The sequence below is a fragment of the Macrotis lagotis genome, chromosome 1 (assembly GCF_037893015.1).
Source record: "Macrotis lagotis isolate mMagLag1 chromosome 1, bilby.v1.9.chrom.fasta, whole genome shotgun sequence".
Lineage (NCBI taxonomy): Eukaryota > Metazoa > Chordata > Mammalia > Peramelemorphia > Peramelidae > Macrotis > Macrotis lagotis.
This window is the reverse complement of record NC_133658.1, coordinates 763,235,670-763,260,385: the sequence shown is the minus strand read 5'-3', so window position 1 is coordinate 763,260,385 and position 24,716 is coordinate 763,235,670. Positions and strand designations below refer to the sequence as shown.

The following is a 24,716-nucleotide window of genomic DNA, read 5'->3' as shown; positions in this document are numbered from 1 at the left end:
GTCAGTAATATGATTTAATTACAAAATGAAATTTAACTTCTACATTTTTATGGAATATATATATGTATGAGTATATATATATATATGAATATTGTATAAAGTTAAGTACAATTTTTTTGGGGGAACTTCGATTCCACTTTTGATCTCTGTGATCTTGGGAAAGTCATGATCTCTCAGAGCTGAAGTTAACCTCTTTGCAAAGTGATAGGGTTATAGGTTAACCTATCTGCAAAATGATGAGATTAGGCTAGATGATCTCTAACATACTTTTTGTCACTAACATACTGCCTGTTGTCCAAGAATTAGGCTAGCTTGTTTGGAGGGGTCAACAAGAAGACTGGTCATTCTGTGATTGGTTGTTTGATCTCAGCAATTCTTTCTTTTCTTTTTTTTTAAATTTATTTAAGGCAATGGGATTAAGTGACTTGCCCAGGTTCACACAGCTAGGCAAATATTAAGTGTCTGAGGCTGGATTTGAACTCAGGTCCTCCTGAGTCCTACACTGGTGCTCTATCCATTGCGCCACCTAGCTGCCCCTGATCTCAGCAATTCTTTTCTTTTCTTTTTTTTAGATTTTTCAAGGCAATGGGGTTAAGTGGCTTGCCCAAGGCCACACAGCTAGGTAATTATTAAGTGTCTGAGGTCACATTTGAACCCAGGTACTCTTGACTTGAAGGCCAGTGCTTCACTGCGCCACCTAGCCGCCCCTATCTCAGCATCTCAGCAATTCTTAAGACACTCCCTTCTCCTGACTCCAGCGATTTTCTATGCCCAGAATGCACTTTCTCTCCTTAGCTGTTCCTCTTGGTTCCCCTGGCTTCTTTGAAGGAACTTGAAGTTCTGGCTAAAATCCTATTCTTCCAGAAGTTTCCCCCTATATTCCAATTTGTCCTGTACATGGCTTCTTTGAAAATGGTCATTTGAATGTTTTATTTCCCAATAGACTATGAGAGTCTTAAACCAGGTCTTACTTCTACTCTTCTTTGCAACCTAGCATTTAACATAGTGGCTGATGATTAAGTAATTACTTAATAGGTATTTATTGGCTGACTACCTGAATACAATTATTAGTGATAGATAACATTTACAAAGTGCTTTAAAATCTGTAGAGGACTTTAGAAATATTATCTTATTTGAGCTTCATAGAAACCATATATATTAGGTATTATTATTATTCTCAGTTATCTTCTAATTTCCCATCTGGCTGTACTCATTTTGGACTTCTTTGACTTCTCCAGGTACCTCCTTTTGCCTCTTGTCTCCCTCCCTTAGACTGTAAGCTCCCTGAAGGTAGAGAATATCTCTTATTCTTATTTTTAACAGTTCTTGGCACAGTGACTAGCAAATAGTTGGTGCTTAATAAGTCTTTATTGAATATTGATTGCCCGTCCCCATTTTTTACAGGTGAAGATCTAGAGCTGAGATTTACTGGCAAGGACACTCATCTAATAAGTGTCTAAAGCAGAATCTGGACTCAGGTCTTCCTTACATGTTCAGCACTTTCTCTACCATACCATATAAATGGTCTACTAGCTGTTCATATGTATAGAGACCCACAGAGGTTTGAATCTTTGCAGAGAAAGCCCTTACGAATGAAATCTAGGATCCTTATAATTCCTAAATAGATGAGAAGTAAATACTGCATGGCAAATTTGAGTTCTTTTAAAGTAAGAAATAACTCTAAATAGGCAATAAGAAGTTTCTTTGATTTACCTAAATCCAAATTTAAGAGAATTACAATTTCCTTTATAGAAAACAGAACCTAAAAAAAAAAAAATGAGAAATTTAGGTGGGAGTAAAAGGGGATACATCTGTTCATTTGAGCAGTAAGAAAGATGGGTGAGTATTCTGAAGCAACTAATGCTAAATAATTTACATTTTCATATATCGTTTCTTTTTCTGTAATATATTTTGTTATTTATACATTTGTCAAAGGAAAAAAAATCCACAGCAATCTCTGGCCTAGACCGACAGAGAAGTGATTGCATATTAACACTTCCATTTCTCATTTTCTACCTTGATACTGTTTACTTGTTCCTATCATTTTTTGATTTGCAAATAAGAAGATCAGTTTTTGATGGGAGATTTTTAGTAAGCCCTAAATAGGAAGGAGATCAAGATGAAAAAGGATATAAAGTAGACTTCTTGTATAGGTAAAATAATGAGTGACACATAATGAAGCTGTGCCTACAGGATTTCTTAAATGTTAAGTCTTTTAGGAAGAATTAAGTCATTGGAAAATATTAAGGCTTCACTGACTATGATGAAAGAAAGACCTGTTATTTAAAAATTCCCTGGAACTATTTGTCCCTATACCTTTTGTCTTAGTGGCATCATCATATACATTCTTGATTATTTCCTGCTCTTCCCTTTTAAGAATTAAATGACCATAATTCAGAAGAAACCATCATTTAACTATTATCACTTGCTAGTTTTTTTGTACTTCTATGATGGAAAAAAATCTTTTATCATTTTGTAAAATACTTGGTAATTCTATCTCCATCAATGGAAAATTGTGAGGAGGAGACACGGAACTGAAGGAGAAGGAATGTGGTTAGAATCCATTTTTAGTTCAGTTAGCTTAAGAGGAACAAGAAGAAAACATATTGCTTCTTGGGATGGTAGAATTATAATGGGGAGGGGTGGTAAAGAAGGAAGAAAACTTCAATTTATAACATTGCTTTCCCTCCTCTACCAAGGAGAATACTCACTGGAATAGAAATGATGGAGAAAAAAAAATAGCAAATAGGGTGGTGAAACTCAAATTAAGTACAAAGATATGATACCACCTAGCTGCCCTTGCTAACAAGATCACATGAACTATATTTTGGGTATTAAAAGAAAAGTAGATGTGAATTTTGAGATTCTTGTGATTCTAACTAGATTGTAGAGGACTAAAAACAAAAGGGGAAATTCATAGTTGGAATATTCTAGTGGTCTATCCTTAGCCCTATGCTCTTTGACATGATTAAAGCAAAAGATTTTATTAAATTCAGATACGATAGAAATCTAGAAATAAGAGCTAACATATCACATGATAGCATATGGCTCCAAAAAGATCTTAATAGGAATGACAGAATGAAATAAATCAGATAAAATATAAAGTCTAACACTTTAGTTAAAAAAAAATCAACCACACAAATAAAAGAAAGGATACATGCAGACAATTCATTTCATAAATATATGAGTTTTTTAGTGGACTTCAAATATAAGAGGAGTTACCAGTGTGATATTGTAGCCCAAAGTCTTATATGAATTTTTGTTGTTATTTAGTCATCCTTCAATGAGACCCCATTTAGGGTTTTCCTGCAAAGATATTGGAGTAATTTTCCATTTTCTTCTCCAGATTCATTTTATAGTTGAGGGAACTAAGGCAAATGGTGTTAAGTGACTCATTGAAGATCACACCACTAATAAGTGTCTAAGGCCACATTTGATCTTAGGTCCCTCTGTCTCCAGGGTTAGTGCTACCATTTAATATGACTTTAGATGGCAAAATAAATGTAGTGGAAAAAATTAGGGAGATAATGTTCTTATTAGATCACATATGGACTGCAATCAGTTATAGATATTACATTTTAGGAAAAAGATTGATAATTGAAAGTGTTCAGAAAAAGGTTACTATGATAGTGAAAAGTCTTGAGCTATTGTCACATAAAAGATCAGTAGAAGGAACTGGAAAGATTAAGCCAGGAGAAGAAAAGACCTAGAGGAAGGACAAGTTAACTGTTTTCAAATATTTAATAGGTGGAAAGGGTTTTAATTAAACTTGTGCTTGGCTATAGAGAACATAATTAAGAGTAATGGATAAAAGTTGCTGATACTTATATTTAAACTAAATATGATGAATTTTTTTCTTAGGCTTTTCTGAGCTGCTCCTTAGCTTAGTATTTAAAGTCCATTATGGTTTGACTTCAGCCAAACATACAGATTTACTTCACATTATTCCCATTATGAACTCTACCTTCCTGCAAATTGGCTTGCTTGCTGTTTTCCTAATTCAGCATCCATTTCATGATTATGAGTCCCTGCTTAGTCTGTTAACCAAGTTAGGTATATACACCTTCTTTTATCTCTGCCTTTTAGAATTCCTTCAAGATTCAACTCAGGTACTCTCTTCTTAATGGAAGATTTTCCTTTTTTTTATTTCTTGGAAAGTAGAGACTATTTTTCATTCTATCACCAGAACTGAGCATAGTGACCTAATAGTGAAATAGAATTGTATCCAAAAGCAAGTTGGTTGGGTTGCCTCTGGTGGAACTGTTCCATCCCACTTCCTTTGATGTTACAATCAAAGACTTAATGACTGCTATTCAGATATACTCTAAGAGGCGTAATTATTTAGAAATGGATTTTACTAAATTGCCTGGCCAACTTTGATATTCTCCATTCTCCCACATGGTACTTTAAATTTCTGGACTTCATGGGACTTGCATTCCAAGAAGTTCAGAATCTCAAATCCATAAACATTATCTGTCCCAGTAAAGACAATAATTGTAATGCTAACTTAACAAGGGTAATGGAGGCAGCCTGTTAAGGTGCACTTAGAACTCACAGAAACTCCAAACCTTAAAAGCAAATGGTATTTACCTTAAAGAACTAGATAAAACACTGATGAAGGTCTATGGAAGAGTTAAAGCACACCAGCTGGACAAGACAGTAGATAAAAGCCCATTTGGCTGCATTCATTTTAAGTTAAGACTAAATTATATAAGAGTCAGGATAAAGGCCAAATCAGAGCTAATGTTCCAGCAGCACAAAGTAATTAGCAAATTCATTAATTATAGTCCTGTTTATTTCATATTATCAACTCTAATTATTTGTTGCTTCAAATTAATCTTCTACTGTCATTACAGTCATCAGTATCTGCCTGGATAATATATCTGAATGTTCACAAGTATGTAAGAGTTTCAGACTTTTTTGTATGGAGCAGAAAGGAGAGAAGAATTAGTCAATATTTTCATCTATTATTGTCTGATAAATAAGGCAAAGGATCTTAATTTCACCAAGCATAAAGGTCATCTGTAATTAGTGAATTTGCTATTTTCCTACTGCTGCTGACTCTTTAGTCAATATCAAAATTTTCCCAATCTAATTAAACTATCTCTCTTTCCATTGTTAGGGGGAAAAACAAGTTGTCATTATAAGGATGGCAGTTTGTATTTCTCATATGGCCAAGATAAATATTTTGAAGCAATTTAAGTTCAAAATGTTATAATCATACAATTATGGCACCTGTTAAGGAAACGACAAATGATACAAAGGGTATTAATTTTCTCTTGTATGGGGAGGAGAGGCATGAAATAAAGCCAGAAGGTTAATATAAGCACAGGGGAGCATAGGGTTATCTTGGTAATTAAGGACTCCCCAGGAGGTTAATTATACACACCAAGAATGAACAACTTCACAAAGTGTTCCATGAGCATTACAAAAATTTGTGCACAACAAAGAGCTTCAATCTGGACTGTCAACAGGACAATTTCTTTATTTGGCAAGTTGAATTTGTCCTCATTCTGTGCTTCAGAGATGGAAATAAATAATGGAAAGGTAGTAAAGCTCTGATAAAAATAATTGAATAAATGGAAGAAGGTAAACAACTAAGTATTACAACATTCAATGTTTTGGGTTAAAGTTATTTTAAATTATTTCCTATCAATATATTTTTATGCTACTAGCTTGATAAGCATGATGAGTGGGGGGCTCTCGGTCAGGTACTACTGGCAAGATTCTTGCCAAAAGTCCTTCTTTATAGTCTTATTTTTCAATTGGAAGATGATCAACCATCTGGGAGACAGGCTTCAGAAAGGGAGGAATCAATATAGTCAATACAGTGTTTGCTGCTCTACAACTTCAGGAGAAATGTCTGGAGTAGAAAAGATGTGTGTGCATGACACATTTGTCAATCTGACCAATGCCTTTGTAACTGTCCATCAGGAGGGCTTGCAGAAAATTATAGCAAAATTTGGTTGCCTGGAGAAGTTCATCAATATTGTAAGTTAATTTCATGGTCCTTGGATTCTGCTTAATTGTCGATGCAGCTACCAGTGGAGTGAAACTACCAATGAAGTTGGATCGCTGTGCTTCTTCCAATGCTCTTTAGCATGATGCTTCCAACAATGTTTTCAGATGCCTTCAAAGAGCACAAAGAAGCTACTGCAAAGACGATAAATTATTTAATTGAAAAGAATACAAGCCAAGACTAAAGGGAAGGGAGAAGTTTGTTCACAGATGACTATGCACTTAATGCAACCTCCAAGGCTGAGATGAAACAGAATAGGGTTTGAATCTTTGCTGCTTGTGCTAATTTTGGCCTAACAACTAAGACCAGAATGTACACGTTGATGATGAGGTTGGCATACACATTGTCAGAATCCCTTCCCAATGCCAGGAAAAAACTGTGACAAGAGTCGAAGAATTCTGACTTTTAAAGTTTACATTTTGCTTTTGTTTTTGTTTTTGTAAGGCAATAGGGTTGAATGATTTGCCCAAGGTCACACAGCTGATAAATATCAAGTGTTCTGAGGATAAATTTGAGCTCAGGTCCTCTGACTGACCAGTACTCTATTCATTACACCACCTAGCTTTCCATTTCTTGATCTACTATTTTGCAGCAACTATTTATACAACTTTTTATTATTTCTACTATTTCATCAGTATTGCTCCCTTGAATTTTTTGAGTTTTTTTATTGTTTTTTGAATTTTACAATTATTTTCCCCAATCTTCCTTCCCCCCCACACTGATAGTCTTTACATTGATTCCATACTATAAATTGATCAAAGTTGAATGTGTTGAAAGAAATATCATATCCTTAAGGAAAAAATAAAATATGAGATAGCAAAATTACATAATAAGATACCCTTTTTAAAAAATTAAAGGTTAATAGTCTTTATTCTTTGTTTAAATTCCACAATTTTTTCTTTGGATACAGATGGTATTCTCCATCTCAGATACCCAAAAATTGCCCCTGATTGTTGCACTGATGAAATGAGCAAGTCCATTAAGGTTAATCAACAACCCCATGTTGCTGTTATGATGTATAATGTTCTTCTGGTTCTACTCATCTTACTCAGCATCAGTTCATGCAAATCCTTCTAGGCTTCTCTGAATTCCCATCCCTCCTGGTTTCTAATAGAATAATAGTGTTCCATAATGTACCTAAACAATTTGTTCAGCCATTCCTCAATTGATGGACACTCACTCAATTTCCAATTCTTTGCCATCACAAAAAGGGCTGCTATGAATATTTTTGTACAAGTGATGTTTTTACCCTTTTTATGATCTCTTCAGGGTATAGACCCAGTAGTGGTATTGCTGGATCAAAGGGTATACACATTATGCCCTTTGGGTGTGATTCCAAATTGCTCTCCAGAAAGACTGGGTGAGTTCACAGTTCCACCATTAATGCATTAGTCTTCCAGATCTCCCACATCCCTTCTAACATCGATCACTGTCCTTTTTGGTCATATTGGACAGTCTGAGAGGTGTGAGGTGGCAAAGATGCTTTAATTTGCATTTCTCTAATCAGTAATGATTTAGAGCAATTTTTCATATGACTTCGATTTCCTCATCTGAAAATTGTCTCTCATATCCTTTGACTATTTGTCAAATGGGGAATGGCTTGTTTTTTTATAGATTTGACTCAGTTCTCTATGTATTTTAGAAAGGAGTCCTTTTTCAGAAATGTAATTGTTAAAACTGTATCCCAATTTACTGCATTTCTTTTGATCTTGGTTACAGTGGTTTTGTCTGTGCCAAAGCTTTTTAGTTTAATGTAATCAAAATTATCTAGTTTCTTTTTAATGATGTTCTCCATCTCTTCCTTGGTCATAAACTGCTTCTCTTTCTATAGATCTGAGAGGTAAACTATTCCTTGATCTCCTAGTTTGCTTATAATATTGTCATTTATATCTAAATTCTGCACCCATTTTGATCTGCTCCCTTGAATTCTTATAATATCACCATTCCTCAAAGAGAGATGGAAACCATTGCCAAACTAAGTCAAAAAATTAGTCTCTAAAACTCTAAGTTATATATAAAGCATATTTCAATATGTGGATATATGAAAATACTTTAGGCACCCAAAGAATAATGTGTTGATTATAGCTGTCAAAACCAACTATTACTGGACTAGCAACAATAATATTAAAATTTGAATCACTAAGATAAATACACATTAAATAAACTACCCTTTATTTAAATCATAGTAAAATACAAATACCAAATGTGACTAATGCTTGAGTGGTTTCAAGGTTCATCAAAAACAGTTCTTCTTCTAAAGGAGTAAATCCATCTATAGCTTGCTATGTATTGAATTAGTTAAAATTGAAAGTGGTCTAGTATAAAGAGACTAAGGCTGGAAGAAGTGGACTAGAGTTCCATCTCCATTATTCACACAAAGCTATGAAACTTTTAATAACTCATTTACCAGGGGCGGCTAGGTGATATAGAGCACTGGCCCTGGAGTCAGGAGTACCTGAGTTCAAATCTGACCTGAGACACTTAATAATTACCTAGTTGTGTGGCCTTGGGCAAGCCACTTAACCCCATTTGCCTTACAAAAACCTAAAAAAAAACTCATTTACTGAATGAGACTCAATTTCCTCAAGTATCAAATGAAAGTAACAAGTATTCTCTACCTCTTAAAATTATTTCAAAGAAAGCACTTTTTAAACTATGAAGAATGATAAACACTATTATCATTCCTGGTACTGTCTCTTCTACCTTCTTTCACTATTCAGTTCTAGCCAGGTTGTTCATTTTTCTGGAAGATTCTACTTTGCCTGACAATCTCCTATGTCTTCCCTCATGGTTTGTAGGATTAATATTTAAGAGACATGAAAGCAAGAATATCAGGTCTTTCCACTGATTCTAAAGCACAGATACCAAGTTAAGCATTCCAACTTCAATTAACATCTCATTGTATTTTTTCCCACTGCTTTTGATAAATAATCTTCTTCTGTACAAATTAAAAGATTTAAACAATTTAAGCTCTAATTGTAAGCTCCATCCCAACTGAAGCTCTATGCAGAACTTCTTAATCCAAGGTCTCTGAACTTTATTTTTTTTAAATAATGACTTATTTCAAAATAATTGGTTTCCTTTGCAAACATTTTTAAGTATCTTGTTTTATGCATTTAAAAAGCATTACTCTGAGAAGAGATCCATCCTTAACCAGATAATCCTTGTTTACAACCAGTTCTAGAAAAGGGGGAATGCAAAATTCTTACTTTAACAGAAGTCTACTTCCTAATCTCATCATTCTTGCTTATTCTTCAGGCTCTGATCTTGGTGACTCATTTTTTAAGGGGCTGAATTCCTATTTTTGCATACTAGTCTCTTGATGACTAAACAATATTCTAGAACCCTGATAGCAATTCATGTGCCCATATGGATCTATACTCAATGGTACCAGTTTTTTTTTTACTGCTATTTCTTATTTTTTTGTCCCTTCTTAGAATGATACCCAGAATTTATCTTGCCTTGAATTTTACTTGTGATACCTTTATCTTGTCTCTCCTTCAAAATTACTAAACCTGAGCTTAGTTCCATTTTCAGACACTCATTCTTATGAGACCATTTTCATATTATGGGTCGTTAAACTATAAGCCTATTGATAGCAACTTCATTGGGACCATATTGAAGCACTCTAAGTGCTGTAAGAATCCCAATTTTCACATTAATTTGTTCAGAACTTAGAATGATCTTTTAAAAATAAAACTATCTACAAAATGGTAGTTGATTAGTTCCCAGATTAGTCTGTGAAAGCCCACTTAAGAAACGAACAGCCTAACATAACTTTCTCAATGTAGCTTCCAAAAATTCTGAGTCACTTCTATGCCAATATGAATGACAAATCCTACTAGTAAATCGGAATATGATTAACATGGAGGAACATGGGAGGGAGGGACAAAGACACCTGGGAAGAGGGTACAGGATTTAAGTGGACATAAAGGTCAATAAGAATCATGTATGTGATATGATGACCAAAGAAGCAAACTAGACATCCTCACAAAGGCTAGGTGGCCATTTGTCAGAAATTTTATAGGTGACTCTGGATGACCTCTCAGGTCACTTTTGATGGTATGACAATTTGGTGATTCTGCAATAATCTGAATGAACATCTGAAGTACTTCCCCACCAAAGAGTCAATTTACTAGTCAACTTACTGTAGTTATATTTTATACCATAATTCCTTCAGAGATATTCAGTGTAAATGTTTCTGCCCATACTCTCTAACAAAGGAACAGTCTATTTTCTAGCTGAGGGCTGTCTGCCCAATTGTTAAGTTTAGTGAATGTATTCTCAAGGGAAATTCGACATGTCTTTTAAATTAAAATAATATAAAAATATATCAGGGAAAATTTTGGGGTATCTGCAATGGAGAATGCCATCTGTATCCAGAGAAAGAATCATGGAGTTTGAACAAAGACAAAAAGCTATTACCTGTAATTCAGAAAATAAAAACTCCAATATTTTATTATGTAATTCTGCTATCTCTTATACTTTAATTTTCTTCCTTAAGAATATGATTTCCTGGGCAGCTAGGTGGCACAGTGGATAGAGCACCGGGCCCTGGAGTCAGGAGTACCTGGGTTCAAATCCAGTCTCAGACAATTAATAATTACCTAGCTGTGTGGCCTTGGGCAAGCCACTTAACCCTATTTGCCTTGCAAAAACTTAAAAGAAAAAAGATTATGATTTCTCTCTCATCACATTCAACTTAGATCAGTGTATACCATGGAAACATTGTAAAGACTAACACACTAACCTTCTGTGGGGGGGGGGGGAGGAAGATTGGGGAAAAATTGTAAAACTCAAAATAAATAAAAATCTTAAAAAAAATTAAAAGGAATTGAGAAATTAAAAATATATAAAATATAAAATGAAATGTTATTAACTTGGAAAAAATATAATCATTCTGGAATAGTTAAACTCATTACCTACTTAGTGTATACTTCAAAAGATATGCTTACATCTATTGTTTACATCTAAAGATTACTTTGAAAACACCTAAGATTTGGGGGTATTGGTCCTTCTCTCTCCGCATCTCTATCTCTTGACCTCTCTGGCCTCCTTCAGGCATTGTCTCAAGTCACATATTTACCATCTCTCTTAATGTTAGTCCTTTCTTTCCTCTTGATTCTCTTGATTTATTCTGTGTATATACATATATATATATATATATATATATATATTATATATGTTTCTTGAACCATCTTAGAACATGTATATTGAGAATGGTCACTCATCATAGTGTTGAGCACAGGAGGTATTAAAAAATACTCTGACTTTTAAAGAACCCTGCTGGACAAATTCCCTTCAAGTACCACATCTGGTGTATAATGTTCAGTACAAGGTACCACATTTTATGGTGCTGACAAATTGGAAAAACATATGTGCTTGCCAGTTTAAAATGATTTTTAAGAATTTAGTTGACAAACAGAAAGAATTTGGCTCCCAGAATCAAATGTGAAATTTTAGAGGCATTAACATTGATGGATAGAAACATCAAGGAGCCCTGATATATGCTTGCACTCTAAGCCTTATCCTTTATATATTTATACATAAATATTTATATAATTTATGTATTTCAACATATAGTTTTATATACTATGGGCCTATTATATCTTGAACAGACTAAAATCATAATATTTTCTATACATATCAACAAAACTTTAAGCTACCAATGCAAAATAACTGTACTTCCTACTTATAAAGCACTTACATGCAACTGAGAAAATAGATGTGAACATAAAGCACAATGTTATATTTACTCAGTAGACATATTGCTTTTATATTCTTACTGTGCAAGTTTTAATAAATTATATAGTATTTATACTTTATATTTCCTGGAAAGGTCCTCAAAGGCATGAATCACTTAGGCAGCTAGATAATACAGTGGCTAGAGTGGTAGATCTGGAATCAGAAAGATCTGAGTTCAAATCCCACTTCAGACACTTATTAGTTCTATGATCCTGGGCAAGTCACTTAAGCTCCATCAGAATTAGTTCCCTCCTCTATACAATAGTAATAACAGCAACTCCCATCTTATACATTTATTGTGGGGGGGGGGGGAGACCAAATGAGATACCACATGTAAAATGCTTTGCAAACCTTGAAGTCATATAATGCTAGTAACCCTGAGGGTCTTGCCCACCTAATTTGATTTTTTTTTTTTTTTGCGGTGGGAGGATTTAGTAAAAAGTGGTCATTCTTGGTCTTTTTTGTCTCATATTACTTTTACCTAGCTTTAATCACTGAGTGGATGCTAAGTCAAAATAAGATTTGGGAAAGACCTTAGCTTATAAACACCAATGTCTCAACAGCATTCAGGGCCATCTCCAGTCATCCTGATCCATATCTGGCCACTGGACCCAGATGGCTCTGGAGGAAAAAACTGAGGCTAGTGATTTTCAAAGCCTCCCTCCCTGCTTAAATCCAATTCACTTAAATGTCATAGCATCACCTCCTCGATGTCACAATCTTCTTTGAGAATATAGTACAAACAATTGTTATTATTATGAGCAGTAATTTTCTATCTCTGATTAGATTCTTCTAAAGAATAGCAGTTTCTTATTTAACTTTCAGGTGGCTCTATGATCTTTTTTCTGTTTGACAAAGGTTATTAGACTAGATGGACTAGAACAATGCAATTTTATACAAATTTCTATCTAGCCTTATAACACACATATAAACGTAAATAATATATAAAAATTAACTATTAATAAAACTTGCATCTTTTTCTTTCCTTATAGAAATGAACACATTATGGTAACATGTCTCTGAGGACTGTTTTCAGGTTTAGCCTAAAGAAAGCTATTGATAAATGGGATTATCATTATTAAAAAGCAGCAGGGTATTTTTATTCCCTCATCATTCACATTGGAAACTTTTTTAGAGGAGTAAAAACAATAGCTAGCAGGTTCAGAATCTGTTAGCTCAGGGGAGGTATCACTGGTGTCTGAGGCTCACAGTTCAATTCTATTAAGATTCTAGGTTGTGATGAAAGCTAAAGTTTCAAGAAAAATCCATTTTAATGAATGTAGGTTCTTTCTTGGAACTTACCTCCAGAAAATGTTCTGCTTGCTGTTCTCGATCCAATTTCCTTGAAGTGGTTGTAATCAGACCTGTGTAAAAATGAGAATATTTGAATTTTAAAGACTTAGGGGCATTAGATGAGAATTTTACTGAGGATGGGAGACAACAACAACAGTTTCAGGAAAGGGAAACCAAGTGGGAACAGTCACTTTCAGTACTGGATAGTAATCAGATTTCTTCAGAAAGGATTCTGAAGAACAAAAATAAAATCTATGAAGAAAACTTTAAAATTTATTTCAATTCAATTTATACAATAAAGGCATTGTAATTACTACAGTGAAAGCAAAAACTCACTAAAGCACCATTGTTTTTGTTATAATGAGGAGTTTCAATGATTCATTTGCATATGACTGAAATTCTACAGTAAGAACCTCATTAAAGATTTTTAGTTGGAGTTCTTGAACAATTAATAGGTTGTGGATGCTGATTAGATTCTTCTAGAGAATAGCACTTTCTTATTTAACTTTCAGATGGCTCCATGATCTTTTTTTTTTTGTTAGACTTGACAAAGAAGGTTATTTCTGTAGTAACTACTTGGAAACATGATGATTTCACATGTAATCACTTTCATATACTGAAGATCTCATACTGTAATTTCATCAATTTGTTTTATGTGTTTGAGTCTTAACACAAAGTATTTTCTATAAGGAAAAGATCTCTGTATCTTTAAACAGAACTCTTTCATAAATGAATAACTTTGGTGAGTATTAAAAAAGGGAAGGAAATGAGGGGAGGGAAAAAATAGTCTTTAAGACCCCCTTCTCCAACCTGCCTCCTCTTACTTCACCAGTTTGTCTTTTGACTACTTTATTATTTTTGAGTGGCAATTAAGAGGTCAAATTTACATTCCATTTCTCTCTTAAACTAAATCTCAGAAGAAGGGAACACATTATGGGTTGTTTCCTTGATTGACAGAGAAAACCTAACTTTTCCCACAGGCAAGGTCTGGAAAATGATATATCAAGCTAGTTCTCAGTCAAATATTTTACTAGTGAACTATGTGAAATGTGTGCCTTTTGTTTTCTCAGGTATCCACACAGAGGAGCTCCTTCTCTGGTTTCATGTCTTTGTCTCCAGTAGAAGGAATAGGAATTACTGGTGGATATCATGGTAGCAGGAAAAAGAGCAACTTTGAGGAACATATGAATGCTGAGGATATTGGTCCTGAGATTTGGGTGTGAGTATGCTGGATAGGAAATGGATCATTGAAGAATAGATAGTACAGTGAGAAAAATCAGGAGACAAGAGACACAACCTGGAGAAAAATCATAAAATATTAACTATTGTTTTTAGATAATGGAACTTCAAATTCAGAGGGGGATATGGAGTCAGAAAAGTCCTAAGTTCAAACAGTTTCCTAATCTGTAAAATGGATATAATAAGAATTGCTATCTTATAGGGCTTTTGAGGATTAAATGAGAAATTAAATTTTAATAATACCGATCATCATTATCATCACTAATTTGCCCACTACTGCAGAGAAACAACTTTTGTGACTTAAAAATTCTGTCTTGAGTATAAGAGGCAGGCGATATTGTTAGATGTCATAAAGGGCTGGGGAAGAGGAGCCTTTATGAGCCCAAGCAATGGCAATTTAGAGAGCTACTGATCAGCCTGCTATAAATAGGTTTGAAGTGTTTTGGACCCTAGTTACTATAAAATGTGAGCCAAGTAACTAACGGTGCTGTGAATTCACAAAATGGCAGAGAAAAAATAATTTAAAAGTGATTTAGATACAATCATAACTCAAAATCATGAGAATGTAGGGCTTTTGTATGGCTGGGAAACAGTGAAGACTCTCATATCAAGGAATATTGCCTGCCCAAAAAGAAACAGTCTACAGAAGACAAATTCATAGGAGCAATTTCCTTGTTACAGTACTAGATGTGCCCTAGCAACTGCAAATTATTTCATTTCAACAAATGTTAAGATGATCTGCTAGATGATATGGATCTGAAGACCAAAAATGAGGAGCAGTTCCTGCCTTCAAAGAGCTTACATTCTACGGGGGATGGGTTGGGATTAGAATACAACTTTTACATAGATTTATATACAGGATAATTTTGGGAGAAAGAAATCATCGCTAATTAGATCATGGTAGACTTCAAGGAGGATGTAACATCGAACTGAACCTGAAAGGAAGAGGTTGATTTTAAGAAAGACATCCTAGAAAGGCAGTTTGTGGAAATGCTCAAAAGGCAGTGACTAGGGGTGGCTAGGTGGAGCAATGGAAAGAGCATTGGTCCTGGAGTCAGGAGGCCTTGAGTTTAAATCTGACTTCAGACACTTAATAATTACCTAGCTGTGTGGCCTTGGGCAAGTCACTTAACCCTTGCAAAAGCCTTGCAAAAATCTAAGGGAAAAAAAGGCAATGACTGGTAGGGTGATTGGAAAAAACAAAACTTCAACATATTTCTCTATCTCTTTCTAGTTTTGCTTTTTTTTTTTTTTAGTTTTTTGCAAGGCAAACGGGGTTAAGTGGCTTGCCCAAGGCCACACAGCTAGGTAATTATTAATTGTCTGAGACCGGATTTGAACCCAGGTACTCCTGACTCCAGGGCCAGTGCTTTATCCACTACGCCACCTAGCCACCCCTTAGTTTTGCTTTTTCTGCATAGCCCAAACTAAATAGAAAGTATGCCACATGTATGTAATCTTTTGTCTTAACATATAGAAAAGAATAAAACATCAAGAATAATAGTCTCCCTGGTGGCAGGAAAGTATTGGGAGAAACAAACAGCAGGGCCAAAAAAAAAAAAAAACCTCAAAGTACTATGTCAAATCAGATATGATCCTAAATGACAGGGATACTAAGAAAAACAATCCCTACTCTTAAGGAGGTCACAGTCTAATGTGGTAGACAACATGTGAGTAAATACATGGAAGGCATATATAAACAAGGAAAATGGAGTTATCTCAGAAAGAAGGCACTAGAATTGAACAGGAAAGGCCTCTTTTAGAGGGAAGGTTATGAGTTGAGAAATGCTGGAATCCTGAAAAGGAAGGAGGCAGAAATAAGTATAAATACTTATACAAGTATTAACATTGAATTTTGAATAATAGGTTCTCATGAACTGGTATGGGTTGGCTCCAGCACTCCTCTGGCTTTAAAAGTCAAATAGCGAATTCTATATTTGATCCTGAAGATAATAAGAAGCTAATGGAGTTTATTGAATGAGGTGAAGGTGACATGATCAGATTTTGTAAAACGATTACTTTGATAGCTAAGTGGAAGATGGATCGGAGTAGAGAGAGGATGAATCAGGCTATTGCAACAGAAGGCTATTGTCCAGATAAGAGTACCAAGATAGAGGCTGTAGCACAAGAGAAAAGGGGGATAATGCAAAGAACAATGTAAAGGCACAATCAAAAGAACTTGGCAAAGAATTTTAGAATGCAGAATGAAAGATGTGAGGAATATAGGGTGATATTCTTTTTGGAGGATGATATTATCAACAGTAATAAGGAATTGGGATAAGAAGAGAATCTGAGGAGAAAATGTGTTCAGTTTTGGACTTGCTGAGTTTAAGATGTCTATGGAAATCTTGTTGAAGATATGAGTCTGGGTGAAATTCAGGAGAGAGGTTAGGGCTCAGGTAAGTAGATCTGAGACTCAGTAGCATGGAGATAATAACTGAATCTATGGGAGCTGATGAGATCACCAAGAGACTATGGTGGGAGAAGAGCAAAGGACCCAGGGCTACTATTTGGTGAGGTACTCACATCAAAGTCTTGTGTGTTCACAAAAATAAGATTTTATATTTTATGATGTTTTGATAGTTTAAAAAATATCACTTTGATTTTTTGTGAGATAAAATAGTGAAAATTTCATAAGAGATTTATGCATAGTATGGACTCACTAGGGTGGAATATGGACTCACTAAGAATTGACCTTAAGGTCAGGTTTTCTGTTCCAAAGTCTGGTGTTTTTTCCACTATACCACATTGTCTCTCATCGATGAATGTTTTTGTTGTGAATTGGATCCCTTTGGGTACAAGTGGCAAAGGACCTCCCTCACTTGCCCTTAAAGGAAGGATAGAGGTAGGGGTTTTTATACATTCTCACCACATCCTCGGTGGAGCCATTTTGCTCAGAGAGGATACAATGAAAATCAGGAATCCTTGCTATACCAATGGGCAGTCGACTTCTTTGAGGTTGTTGTAATTCCAGCCTCAGTCTGCTGTTTTTCCAGACACAAAAGACAAAAAGACCTTTGCCCTCAGACACCCCGAGGAAACTCAGATCATTTCAAGTTCCTTTCACACTGAATCATTCATTCCACAGCCCACTGGGGGTATTGCTCATTGCTCTGGGAAGAGTCAAGCTTCCTTTCCTAATTCATTCTCTAGCTAATTCTTCAGCAAAATTATTTATTTATTTAAGCACAGGTGTGTAATTGGAAGAACCACCTGGGCTCCCCAGTGCAAAAAAAAGAAATGGAAATTTCTGCTCATCCATCGACATCATCATCATGTCCTCGGTAAAAATATGTGTTTCATATAATTATCAGCCTACAGAGAAAGGGACTTATGCTTCCTGCCAAGTCTGGGGCAGCCCTCAAAGCAGTAAACAGCGAGCTGGGGAAAAGCCCAGGGTTCCTTGTTCCCTGATGGGAGATGGGCAAACTTGTGTACATTTCCTTCTTGCGGGATTCCACCTCTTTCAGTTACAATTTTAAAGCAATTTTTTAAAAAAAAAAAGAAGAAAGAAAGAAACTGAACAAGAGTTGAAAGGGATTTGGTAGGAATCTGCACACTCTGTCACAAATAAACTTTCACTTTTCCCAGAGCCATTCCCACCTCAAAGTGCCTAAGGGCCCAGGAACTTTTTTTCCCTGCTCCAAAGGAACTAATCAATCATTACTCTCTCCCAGAAGGAAGCAGAGAATCTTACTTGACATGTAATATAGCTCTATAGTTTCCAATTTCAAAAAGATTTTGATGTAGTGAATGGAATGCAAGAACCAGTCACAAAGACCCGGGTTCAAATTCATCCCACACTAGTATGAGCTTGGGCACTTTTTGAGTCTTTTCATTTGTAAAATGAAGATCTCTTTTGATATAAATTGGATTTTATGAATCAGAATCTACTCTCAGATTTTACAATCACACATTAATCAAAGAGAATTTACTCTAATTTCTACTATTAGTATTTATTTTAGTTTTATCTTGTAATTAGCTTGGTTACTGAGCTTCCTGAATAAGGACAGTTAGGTCCTTGAGTTTTCAATGTGCCCAGACCTGTGGTACTTAGTATATATTAAAAAGTACCATCACCCTTCTTCACTGTCACTTTCCTCCATCACAGAATTCCAGTCATCACAAATTATCTAAGCTACCTGTTTCAGTTTGAATGTGTAAGTGCCACTTTGACTCAATTAAAACCAGGGGAGTGGAATCAAGTATTGATCAGTTTGAGTTCCAAATGATACTGATTCTGATTAAAGCTCAAAGTGACAACAGAAAAAAAATGTTTAGCCCCCCCCACCCAAATGAAACTTTACAAGTTGTGACTACCATATGGGAACTACCATGGCACACCTGAATATATAGCTTAAAGTGGGTAGACTAATTCTTTCCCTGACAGCAAGGTAAAATTTGCCCATTTTGATCCATCCATTAATTTGAAAAATGTGTACTCAAAAAAAATCTACCATATGTCTATGTTATTGTGTTAGATACACAAAAGATAACCATACTTCAAAAGGGCACAGTGAAAATGAGGAAACACTTGCTGTGTTACTATTAAAAATACACAGAAGGGCAGGGAACTCAAATGAGGCTGTTCTAATTCCATGATGCTGACTGCTTGGGGAAACCTAACTGGAAGGGGTCAACTCTCATAATTTTTACAGATGAGAAGCCTGAGGTCTGGAGCAGTTAAGTGACTCACTCAGGATTGCAAATAAGTAGGACTGGGATTTGAATATACATCCCCTGCCTCCAAATTCAGCATTATTTCCAAAATATCAGACTTCCCCTTAATCCTAGCCTCAAGAACTATAAAAATCACATTGCCTTTCTTAAATTCATGTTCATCTGGTTTCTCAAAAGAACATTTGAGGTGCACTTTGTAGGCTTAAAACATTGCTTGAATGTTAGCTATCATTGTAATTGTTATAATTATTAGAACTGCTGCCACTGCTATTATAGCTGCTACTACTACCACTACTATTACTACTACTACTACTACTACTACTACTACTACTACTACTACTACTACTACTACTACTACCACCACCACCAACACCACTACTACTCTGCTACAGGTTGGGTAAAATACAGCTCTAATCAAGTAACAAATATTTATGATTTGGTATAGAAAAGCATATGACAATTCCTGTGATGTAGTTGGGAATTTAAGGCATAAATATAATTTAAGCAATACAAAGTAAAAATGCAAAAAATATCATTGAAGACTATGAATTCAGAAAAGAAAATTGGACTGGGTTTCATAATCTAGAACTTTAAGCTACATCATTAAAAATGATTAGAAGTTAGATGGAATTACGGGCAGGAAAGCCTTTCAAGCTGAAGAAATGTTACAAATAAAGATGGAGAGACAGGGAAAAGGAAGATAAGCTTCATAATCGAGAGATAAATTCAGCTGGAGCCAAGGGTGTGTGCAAGGTAGGAATGGAGAATAAGGCTGTAGGGGTAGATTCAAAGAATTATAGTTCTAGAGCTGAAAAGTTTTTTTAAGAGACATCTAACCCAACATCCCCCTTGACAGATGAGGAAAAGGAGTTTCAGAAAGTCTCAAGGCCAAATAGTAAGTAGTACAGTTTCACTGAAGATTCTGAGCTGGGGAATGACACAATCCAAGTTGTACCTTAGCTTTGTTAATTTAGTATCCGAGGGGGCGGATAGGTGGCGCAGTGAATAGAGCACCAGCCTTGGAGTCAGGAGTACCTGGGTTCAAATCCGACCTCAGACACTTGATAATTACCTAGTCATTGTGGCCTTGGGCAAGCCACTTAACCCCATTGCCTTGAAAAATCTAAAAAAATTTAAAAATCTAATTTAGTATCCGAGTGGAGAACAAATAGGCTTTGGAGGGTGCAAAAATATGAAACAAGAAATAGAATAGCAGGTATAAAAAGACAAGAAGGAGGGATACAAGACCTGAATTAGTGTAATAATACTGGAAATGAAAGGAAGGGATGAATGGAAGAGTCAGAAGGAGAAGGAACAAATGAGACAGGCAAGTTAAGATTGCGGGGGGGGGCAACTGTCATGAAATGATGCCATTAACATCAACATCAATGACAAGTATTCATTAAGTGTAAATTATTTAAAAAGATATACTCTATAGTACATAGCAGAATGAAGGAGGAAGATGATAAGGTTGGTTTTTAGATATGTTGGTTATAGCATCCCTTTTGGGGTGCTTTCAGTCCTTACATTGGAAAGTGGCAATGCTTGGCTAATAAATACAAGAAATCTTGTGGGAGATGGCATTCTTATGTGGGGGGGGGAAGAGGAGGGGGGAAAGGGGGAGGAGAATGTAAAGTTCAAGGACACAGAGGAACAAACAAGGCAATTTTGCATTTGGCCTCCCCTACCTTTCATACACTCTATTGCTCCACTAAACTTGAATAAACCAAGAAGAATTGTCTGGTCTGTCCTTGACTTTGCTTCTGACTTACTGAACTTTCCCACCATGCCTCAACTACCTTATTGACAGCAACCCATCACCTTAAGACTTACCACTGGACCCTCTAACCTTCTCACCCTGGAATATTCTTGCATCCTGCCTGTCTTTTCCGTTGTTTAATTACTCCCAGGACCTCCATTTTGAGGAAGGGCCCTGGCTGACCAGGTTTCATCCCTCTCACTGCTTTCCCGCAACAAGAGTCGATGCTACTGCCCAGGTCAGCTCTACTTCTCCTAGTTTTTCAGTTCCATTTTTTGCGAGTGTTTTCCCACTAGAATGAGAGCTCCCTGAGAGAATATGTCATTTATTTTTGTTTTGTATTTTTCTCCCTACTGATTGGATAATAAATGCTTGTTGCCTTGTTTCTGCTAATGGACAGTGTAGCAAGCTGTAACTGAAGAGAGGATCAGTGGTTGTTGCCTTTAGCTAAAGGATTAGCGGGGAAAAAAAGCAAGTGACATTGAGAGTTCATCCTTTTTAAGTCTGAATGTCGACCCACTTGGAAGGCTGTGTGTTAACATTTAGAAATTGTTTTATTTCCAACATTCCTTTGCTCACTGTTCAGAGAGCAGGCATGGTGAGGCTCAAATATCTGTAATGTATCTTTCCAGGGATTCCTGTGTCTAGAGTATAACTATACTGGTGGCTAAACACAAAGAACAAATGAGAAAAACATATAAATACAAATTAATTAAATATGGATTAGTATCTATGCATGGTTACTTAGTAGCCATGCATGGTTGGCAAAAACAGACGGGTATCCCAGGCCTTTGGAGTCAGAAAGAATTTTAGAGGTCATTTCATCTTGTTGCCTTTATTTGTCAGAGGACTAAGCAAGAGAGCCCATCAGGGTCAGAGTCAGAAATAAATAAGAAGTATGGATAACCCACTCTCCTAATCAGAAGAAATTAATATAAAATCATAACACCAAAGAAACAATAGGCAGGTACTCAACCATTTCCCTGATATCCCCCATTTATAACTTCATTCATTCCTGACTTACCCTTTTCATCCAATTGATTGATAAATCTTGCTATTTTCTTCCTCCACATGTTATTTGACCCCTTCTCTATTCTCTCAGGGGACTAGCTTTAGTTCTCCTAGAAACGTTTTTAGTTCTCCTAGAAACGTTTTTAGCAACTTGTAGATAGTTACAGTGGCTTCATAATTAATTCATAATTCACCAAGTCTCTCTCTCTTGCAGTTCATCCTAGATTGCCAGAATGATTTTCCATATTCCAGAACTGACCCTGTCACTCATCTATTTAAAACACTATATTGATTCATATTGTTTCTAGAACAAAATACAAGCTCCATTTTAGTTTTAAAGGTTTTTTAATAACTTGTCTCCAGAATTTTTTATTTTCTTGTTTATTATGGATACTCCACTTTTTATACTGTATGGTCAAATCAAACTGGCTTTTTCTGTTTCTGTGATTAGAACATAAGCTCCTGTTTTGGATTTTAAATCTCCAATGCTCAGCTCAGGCAGATGATAAATACTTTAAAAAATGCTTTCAATTTATACATAATATTCTACCACCCATTTCCTATGTTTGTAATAAGTTAATTACATTTGCTTACCCTGTATTTTTTTAAATTTTGGTTTTTTGGCAAGGTGATGGGGTTAAAGTGACTTCCTCAAGGTCACACACACACAGCTAGGTAATTATTAAGTGTCTAATGCTGGATTTGAACTCAGGTCCTTCTGACTCCAGGGTTGAAGCTCTATCCAGGTAATTAGCCTGACTACCAGACTTAAAGTCTACAGAGTCATTGAGTTGACCTTGTCATTGTATGCCTGTGAAACCTTGACAGATTTCCAATGTCATGTCAGGAAACTGAATCCTTTCCATTTAAATCTTAGGAAGATTATAAAGACCACCTGGCAGGAGCAGATACAAGACACTAAGGTCCTTTCTCAAGTCAAACTGCCTAGCATTCCAACATTACTGCAGAGAATGCAACTCAGATAGGCTGGAGAGGTTGCTAGAATGCTAGAACTCATACAGAGCTCACAAGGGGGTCAGACCAAGACAGAAGGTCTCATTGAAGAACTTTAGAATTGATTGTACAGCATGGGAGACACTGGCACAGGACACCCAGCATGTTGTGCCCTCATCAGTGAGAGTGCTGCACTCTGTAAGGAAGGCAGAATTGATACAATTCAAAGGAAAAGTGACATCCATAAGTTTAGAAAAACCAGGTATTTTCATGGACTATTTGGGCTCAACCTGTGGTAGAGCATTTTGAGCTTGTATTGGCCTGATCAGTCACAGTAGGACACACAGCAATTTATCTCAAATATAGTGATGTCATTTTGGTCTTCATTGATACTGAAGAACAAGAACCAACTAACCATGTCTGTAATACAATACAACCCCTTCTCATCTATGTTTCAAAAAATCTCTCCACTTCCCTTTTAGACATAATTCAAGTTGATTCATATAGCCTGCTGTCATCCTTCAACTAGTTGGTATCCTCCCTCTTTAATTGTCTAATATTTATTTTTTTATTTGTACCTATTTATTTTTTGCATGCTTACTTATGTCTATGTTGTCTCTAACAATTAACTATTTGTTTTTTTAGAAGATATTCTTTTTCTTTTCTTTCATTCTTTTTTCTTTTCTTCTTTTTTTTGATCTTCTTAGCCCTGTAACTAGAATATCATTGGCACTTGATAAACGCTTGCTAATGATTGATTGATTATGAAGCTATCCTTGAACATTAGTGAGCTTTGAAAAAATAGAAATCAAAATTGCCCTAGCATGACTCTGTCTGATTGATAAACCATATGAGGCAAAAACCAGACCATTCTTTCATCTCCACAGGTGTGGTTAACAGTGTAGTCATCCAATGTAATAAATTGGGGATTGACATGATGAAATTGAATTTCAAAGATAAATCACAGACCAGAATTTGAATTTGACTCAGATGTAAACAAACATATCATTTTATATAATTATACATGCAAACCCCCAATTTAGGGAGAAATTATGCCAGTCCCAAGTGAATGATACTCAATAAAGAGGAGGGGGGTGGAAAGGAATGATGACTTGAACTGTGCAATTACTTTAAAGACGGCTGCTTTATTATTTCTGTTGTGATGACAGGAGGAGTGTAATGACCTCGCTGGGAAACAGCCTGAACAAAAGAAAACTCAGAATGCTCTAAGTACAGTTATGGTCAGAGAAGTGATACTTGTAAAGATGGCATCGTTTTTGCTGATTTCTCTCCCTGTGGGTGTTCTGGGTCGCAGCTGTGTAATCTACTGCCATGACATTCACATTTTCTCTAAGTGTTACTTCAAGTGCTGAAAGCCTTAACCATTTCAAACATAACTCAGTATGATGATTGGAGGCTGAGTTTAGTTATAAAAATACGAGTGGAATAACTACAACTGTAAGGATGTTACTGAGTAGTATTTACCCCAGAACATATGTGGGGTGACCTGAATGTAATAGATGGGTGCAGCAACTGTACGAATGTCTTGAAACAAGGGCATCCCCTTCCAGGTGTCCAGGGGAATAGATCTCTGACCCTTCCACTGATTCTAATCTTTCCACCAACTTAATGGTGAAAGAAGAGAGGAAAGAGAAAGGACAGAGTAGAAAAGAGGTGATGATAATAAAAAGAAATTATTTTTTTCTTGATCCCTGAACCTAGTCTTCTTCCTCCTTTTTCTTGATTGTAGGCTTTGGTCACAAAGGATAAGGGGCTATCTGATGGCCTTTATACTCATACTAGCCAAGCAGGAACCACAGAAAATATGAGCCCAGCTGTTGAGTAACCAGTGGTTTGTTCTGAATTGTGCTCACTTCTCATCAATGACATTAAAATTCAATATCCACATTCCTCACAGTAGGGGAAGCAAAGAATGCCCATCAGCTCAGTGGTTCTGATTGATTACTTTGCCTTCAACACCATTAGCAATTGAGGAGAAAAGCCAGGGTCATCTTG

General features: G+C 35.8%; 1 protein-coding gene across 1 annotated transcript in view; it reads right to left on the bottom strand.

Annotated features, from left to right (window-relative positions):
- Positions 1-24,716, bottom strand: part of LOC141506734 (protocadherin Fat 3-like) — a 697,405-nt gene that overhangs the window by 69,274 nt on the left and 603,415 nt on the right. Inside the window, exon 6 of the mRNA XM_074213761.1 lies at positions 13,067-13,128. Coding sequence (XP_074069862.1) covers positions 13,067-13,128 — 62 coding nt within the window. The remainder of the gene's footprint in view (positions 1-13,066; positions 13,129-24,716) is intronic.